General features: G+C 39.4%; 1 protein-coding gene across 1 annotated transcript in view; it reads right to left on the reverse strand.

The window, feature by feature from the left end:
- Positions 1 to 237: 237 nt before the first annotated feature.
- The window catches only part of LOC133623052 (breakpoint cluster region protein-like), a 107450-nt gene continuing 100181 nt past the window's right edge, over positions 238 to 7506 (reverse strand). The window contains exons 20-23 of the mRNA XM_061985979.2: positions 6976 to 7110; positions 3467 to 3572; positions 738 to 900; positions 238 to 675 (exon numbers count right to left, since the gene is read on the reverse strand). Of these exons, the coding sequence (XP_061841963.1) occupies positions 586 to 675; positions 738 to 900; positions 3467 to 3572; positions 6976 to 7110 (494 nt within the window). The 3' untranslated portion in view covers positions 238 to 585. The remainder of the gene's footprint in view (positions 676 to 737; positions 901 to 3466; positions 3573 to 6975; positions 7111 to 7506) is intronic.

A 7506-nucleotide genomic window follows, 5' to 3' on the forward strand; every position in this document is an offset into this window, starting at 1 on the left:
CACGGGGAAGACCCAGGACACGTTGGGAAGACTATGTCTCCCGGCTGGCCTGGGAACGCCTCGGGATCCACCGGGAGGAGCTGGACGAAGTGGCTGGGGAGAGGGAAGTCTGGGCTTCCCTGCTTAGGCTGCTGCCCCCGCGACCCGACCTCGGATAAGCGGAAGAAGATGGATGGAGATGGATGGAACATCAAATATGTTGTCTTTGTAGTGCATTCAATTGAATATGGGTTGAAAAGGATTTGCAAATCATTGTATTCCGTTTATATTTACATCTAACACAATTTCCCAACTCATATGGAAACGGGGTTTGTACTTTATGTAACATTTCTGGTGTCATCTCTCTTCCATCTACGGTGGTAAATCCTTACACAAATGTTACCAATTGACTCTTGTGCATATGGACCTAATGTGCACCATGACGGGCGGAGAATAAGGATCACGTCATATATATATGAAGACATTTGCAGCAGGTCAACTCTCACAGCTCAGAAAGTAGCTTTGTTTATGACTCACAGATGTGATGGCGCCGCCTGGTGGCAGAACTCTGCAACCTCATTCAAGAAAGTCTGTCTCGCACGCCCGCTATACTTCAGTGGAGAAGAGGAGGCTTTGTCGTTTGCTGTCAGGTGTCGGAATGTTCTCCAGCTGCAGGAAATAGAGGAGAACTTGCACCTGCAACCAGAGAAGAAGTGAGAAGACGTCCAGCCGGCGGGTGGATCCTCGACGTGTCGTACCTGAGCCATGACCTCCAGGGACCAGCTGTCGTTCATGGAGATGGGCTGGGAGACGTTCATGCTGACTTTGCTGTCTTTCTCTGAAGGCCGCAGCAGAGTGGGACCAAACACCGTGGCCAGGTTGTGCAGGGACATCTTGTTGACGCACTCCTTTTCAGACACTCTGTTACAGGGAAAGACATGCATTACTTTAAAGCAAGGGTCTCAAACACGCGGCCCGCGAGACGTTATTTTGCGGCCCGCACCTTAATATGAAAATGTAATGTTTGTGTGGCCCGCAAGTTTTATATGAATGGCGCTTGACAACGTCATACTTGCCAACACTCCCGATTTTTCCGGGAGACTTCCGAATTTCAGTGCCCCTCCCAGAAATCTCCAGGTGCAACCATTCTCCCGATTTTCACCCGGACAACAATATTAAGGGCGTGCCGTGATGGCATTGCCTTTAGCGTCCTCTACAACCTGTACAAACAGCATGCCAGCCCAGTCACATGTTGTATTTGGCTTCTGCAGACATCACGTAAGTGACTGCAAGACATACTTGATCAACAGCCACACAGGTCACACTGAGGGTGGCCGTATAAACAACTTTAACACTGTTACAAATATGCGCCACACTGTGAACCCACACCAAACAAGAATGACAAACACATTTCGGGAGAACATCCGCACCGTAACACAACATAAACACAACAGAACAAATACCCAGAATCCCATGCAGCCCTAACTCTTCCGGGCTACAATATACACCCCCGCTACCACCAAACCCTGCCCCCCCAACCCTGCCCCCCACACATCAACATCCCCCCGCCCCCCTCCGTGCGTCGGTTGGGTCATAGCGGGGGTGTATATTGTAGCCCGAAAGAGTTATGGCTGCAAGGTGTTCTGGGTATTTGTTCTGTTGTGTTTACCTACTCAGTGGCCTAGTGGTTAGAGTGTCCGTCCTGAGATCGGTAGGTTGGGAGTTCAAATCCCGGCCGAGTCATACCAAAGACTATAAAAATGGGACCCATTACCTCCCTGCTTGGCACTCAGCATCAAGGGTTGGAATTGGGGGTTAAATCACCAAAAATGATTCCCGGGCGCAGCCACCGCTGCTGCCCACTGCTCCCCTCACCTCCCAGGGGGTGATCAAGGGTGATGGGTCAAATGCAGAGAATAATTTCGCCACACCTAGTGTGTGTGTGACAATCATTGGTACTTTAACTTTAACTTTATGTTGTGTTACGGTGTGGATGTTCTCCCGAAATGTGTTTGTCATTCTTGTTTGGCGTGGGTTCACAGTGTGGCGCATATTTGTAACAGTGTTAAAGTTGTTTATACGGCCACCCTCAGTGTGACCTGTATGGCTGTTGACTCATGTGTGTGTAAAAGCCGCATATATTATGTGACTGGGCCGGTTACGCTGTTCGTGTGGAGGAAAAGTGGATGTGACGACCGGTTGTAGAGGACGCTAAAGGCAGTGCCTTTAAGGCACGCCCCCAATATTGTTGTCCGGGTGGAAATCGGGAGAAATTCGGGAGAATGGTTGCCCCGGGAGATTTTCGGGAGGGGCACTGAAATTCGGGAGTCTCCCAGGTAAATCGGGAGGGTTGGCAAGTATGCTTCTGGTACCTGCTGATCTGTATTTGAGATCTGCATAAGTACTGAACATTTGCGTACGTCCGCCACTGTAGTCCGTGGCGATACCGTAGTCCATAAGCTTCTTCTTTTTTTGCTATCTTCTTGTTATGGGACATTCATCCTCTGCTGTTGCCATTTTTAATATAAAGTAGTGTAAAGTGCTAACTTATATCTCACTATGGAAGCGCTAAAACATACCGGTTAACTTGTTTATACGGCCACCCTCAGTGTGACCTGTATGGCTGTTGATGAAGTATGTCTTGCAGTCACTTATGTGTGTAAGCAGAAGCCGCTTACAACATGTGACTGGGCCGGCACGCTGTTTGTATGGTGAAGAAGCGGACGTGACGACAGGTTGTAGAGGACGCTAAAGGCAGTGTCTTCACGGCACGCCCTTAATATTGTTGTCCGGGTGAAAATCGGGACAAATTCAGGAGAATGGTTGTATTTGGCTTCTGTACACACACGTAAGTGACTGCAAGACATACTTGACAAAACACATTTCGGGAGAACATCCGCACCGTAACACAACATAAACACGACAGAACAAATACCCAGAATCCCATGCAGCCCTAACTCTTCCGGGCTACAATATACAACCCCGCTACCACCAAATTCCGCCCCCCCATGTGCGTTGGTTGGGGGGGGCGGGGTTTGGTCATGGCGGGGGTGTATATTGTAGCCCGAAAGAGTTAGGGCTGCAAGGTGTCCTGGGTGAAACATGAATTCATCCTGACGTCTCTGTTCTGCTGACTTGTCTATGTTCAAAATGAACCCCTGCTGGCCTCTCTATGTAATGGCTCTTCCAAGGTTTCTCATTGTTTTTCCTTGGCCTGGTGTGGGATCTGAGCCGAGGATGTCGTCGTGGCTTGTGCAGCCCTTTGAGACATTTGTGATAAAGGGCTATGTAATTAAACTTTGATTCATTCAGCTCTTTTTTTGCAGGGTGCAGACATTTAAAAAAAATCGTTATTATGGTGTCGAATTTTGAGGTTTATTCCATTTTGTGGTAAAAGTGAAGCGCTGTGAATACTTTCACCATCTACTGTTGGTGATAAAATGATAATTACACGATTGGCGGTATGCCAATGTCAGGTGCATCTCACCTTTTCAGGTGGTCCAGCAGGAAAAGAAAGGTGACCAGATTGGGCTCTGGTAGAGAAAGCAGCAGGTTGAGCATGCAGCTCTCCTTGGCCACAGTGTCACACAGAGCTGGAGGAACATTTTAGTCATAAGTCACATATACCAAGGGGAGACATCACACACACACACACACACACACACTGGTTATCATTTGGAATGAGGACCAAGTTTTTGATCATCACTTGTGGGGACCACCCTTTCTACAGGTTGTGGAGGCATAACAAATTTTTTTAGGTCAAATGTCCACTGCCCAGTTAGCTCATACACGTCTTTAAATCTCTGGATTGATGAAGTAATGTGCTGATCATTCTTACTGGGGACCCTGGGGAAAAACACTTCATATGGTTCATGGGGACCAAATTTAAATCATTTTGCATAATTCACACAAATTTGTACATGACTACTGAGAACCATTTAAAAAAAAAAAAAATTCAAATGGAATATGACATGATGGTCAGAATACAGCACTACAGCTGTCCTCTTATAGGAAGTTTCACCACTTAAATGTTAAATCCTGCATCTTCTGTGACATTACTGAAAACGGCTATTTAGCAGTAATGAAGTTGTCTGCAACTCCAACTACTACAGAGCCCCTAAAGGGACATGGGGGAATCTTTTTTTTTTTTTTTTTTTTTTTTTTTAGTCATGTATCTCGTGCGCACGAGAAACTTCTTATAAAGTTAGAAAAAAAAAATTTAAAATGAATTTTTTTTTTTAGACATGTATCTCGTGCGCACGAGAAACTCTTGCGCACGAAATACATGTCTAAAAAAAAAACTTCTTTTTTTTTTTCAGTCATGTATCTCGTGCGCACGAGAAACTTCTTATGAAGTTAGAAAAAAAAATTTTTAAATATATATATATATTTTTTTTTTGACATGTTTCTCGTGCGTACGAGAAACTTTCTCTTGCACACGAGATACATGTCTAAAAAAAATTTTTTTTTTAATAACTTTATAGAAAGTTTCTCGTGCGCACGAGAAAGTTTCTCTTGCGCACGAGATACATGTCAAAAAAAACCTTTTTTTTTTATAACTTTATAAAAAGTTTCTCGTGCGCACGAGAAAGTTTCTCATGCGCACGAGATACATGTCTAAAAAAAAAACATTTTTTTTCATATAACTTTATAAAAAGTTTTTCGTGCGCACGATATACATGTCTAAAAAAACCATTTATTTTTATTTTTTATAACTTTATAATAATTTCTCGTGCGCACGAGATACATGTCTAAAAAAACATTTTTTTTTTATAACTTTATAAAAAGTTTCTCATGCGCACGAGATACATGTCTAAAAAAAACTAAACATTTTTTTTTATAACTTTATAAAAAGTTTCTCGTGCGCGCGAGAAAGTTTCTCGTGCGCACGAGATACATGTTTAAAAAAAACATGTTTTAATTTTTTATAACTTTATAAAAATGTCTCGTGCGCACGAGATACATGTCTAAAAAAAAAAATGTTTTTTTTTTATAACTTTATAAAAAGTTTCTCGTGCGCACGAGATACATGTCTAAAAAAAACATTTTTTTTATTTTTTATAACTTTATAAAAATGTCTCGTGCGCATGAGTTACATGTCTAAAAAAAACTTCTTTTTTTTTATAACTTTATAAAAAGTTTCTCGTGCGCACGAGATACATGTCTAAAAAAACATTTATTTTTATTTTTTATAACTTTAGAAAAAGTTTCTCATGCGCACGAGATACATGTCTAAAAAAAATATTTTTTTTATAACTTTATAAAAAGTTTCTCTTGCGCACGAGACACGTCTAAAGAAAAACTTTTTTTTTTTATAACTTTATAAAAAGTTTCTCGTGCGCACGAGAAAGTTTCTCTTGCGCACGAGATATATGTCTTAAAAAAACATTTGTTTTTATTTTTTACAACTTTAAAAAAAGTTTCTTGTGCGCACGAGATACATGTCTAAAAAAAATAATTTTTTTTTATAACTTTTAAAAAGTTTCTCTTGCGCACGAAATACATGTCTAAAGAAAAACTTTTTTTTTTATAACTTTATAAAAAGTTTCTCGCGCACACAAGAAAGTTTCTCTTGCGCACGAGATACATGTCTAAAAAAAACATTTTTTTTATTTTTTATAACTTTAGAAAAAGTTTCTCATGCGCACGAGATACATGTCTAAAAAAAACAAACATTTTTTTTATAACTTTATAAAAAGTTTCTCGTGCGCACGAGATACATGTTTAAAAAAAACATTTTTTTTAATTTTTTATAACTTTAGAAAAAGTTTCTCATGCACACGAGATACATGTCTAAAAAAAAAACATTTTTTTATAACTTTATAAAAAGTTTCTCGTGCGCACAAGAAACCATCTCGTGCGCACAAGATACCGGTACATGTCTAAAAAAACATTTATTTTTATTTTTTATAACTTTATAAAAATGTCTTGTGTGCACGAGATACATGTCTAAAAAAACCTTTTTTTTTTTATAACTTTATAAAAAGTTTCTCGTGCGCACGAGATACATGTCTAAAAAAAACATTTTTTATTTTTTATAACTTTAGAAAAAGTTTCTCATGCGCACGAGATACATGTCTAAAACAAAAAATTTTTTTTATAACTTTATAAAAAGTTTCTCTTGCGCACGAGAAAGTTTCTCTTGCGCACGAGATACATGTCTAAAAAAAACATTTATTTTTTATAACTTTATAAAAAGTTTCTCTTGCGCACGAGATACATGTCTAAAAAAAACAATTTTTTTTTATAACTTTATAAAAAGTTTCTCGTGCGCACGAGATACATGTCTTAAAAATGTATTTTTTATTTTTTATATAACTATAAAAAGTTTCTTGTGCGCACGAGGTACATGTCTAAAAAAAAAACTTTTTTTTTTATAACTTTATAAAAAGTTTCTCTTGCGCACGAGATACATGTCTAAAAAAAACATTTTTTCTTTTTATATCTTTATAAAAAGTTTCTCGTACGCATGAGATACATGTCTAAAAAAACTTTATTTTTTATAACTATTAAAAAGTTTCTTGTGCGCACGAGATATATGTCTAAAAAAATAAATAAATAAATAAAATTATTTTTTTTTTAAATCCCCCATGTCCCTTTAGGGTCTCTGTAAAGTGAATCATACTTTAAGGTATGTTTTATAATCATGCTGTATGAAAATGTCATCCTAAGGAACACTAAACCAGATTTTGTTTTTGGAAAAAATATATTAGTTTTAACTAAGGATGGATACCATACAGAATCACAGTACTATTAATGGTTAAACCTTTTTAAATGATTAACATCATTTTAAAAAGGTTTCCCTTTAGGGGACCTGTTTTTTTTGTCCCCATACCGTCAGAGGTCTCCTAAAGGTGACTGTGTAAACAGAGCGATGTCCCCATTAAGTAAAAAAGACGTGAGGCCATGGGAGGAATGCACAGTGTAAGCGTAGGATAAAGGGGACTGGAGAGGGAGGGGGAATAAACGACTAATTTACATTTGAAAGTTACTAACCGACGCCTCCAGAAAAGTTGGGGTACATCTCGTCAGTGAAAAGAGGCTCCGGCAGCTCGCGGAAATACAACTTCAGCGTGCCGGCGATGGCGTTAACGTCCATGTCCCTCATCATCACAGACACGTCCTTGTTGTCTGGCGGGAAGAAGACCAATAAATGTGTTCAACTGTATGGAAAAACACTTAGGAATACAATAAAGGATACAAAAATACTGCAAGGATAATAGAATATTAGTAATAAAGTGGCAAAAAACCATGGGACAATGTAGTGATGTAGTATTTAAGGCAATTCATCTACCATGAATTGATTTACGTGGACCCCGACTTAAACAAGTGTAAAAACTTATTGGGGTGTTACCATTTAGTGGTCAATTGTACGGAATATGTACTGTACTGTGCAATCTACTAATACAAGTTTCAATCAATCAATCAAAAAGGCTGCTTTGACTAAGGTGTGTGGACTTTCTACTAGGGCAGGGGTCAGCAACCCAAAATGTTGAAAGAGCCATATTGGACCAAAAATACTAAAAG

The sequence above is a fragment of the Nerophis lumbriciformis genome, linkage group LG12, assembly GCF_033978685.3.
Source record: "Nerophis lumbriciformis linkage group LG12, RoL_Nlum_v2.1, whole genome shotgun sequence".
NCBI lineage: Eukaryota > Metazoa > Chordata > Actinopteri > Syngnathiformes > Syngnathidae > Nerophis > Nerophis lumbriciformis.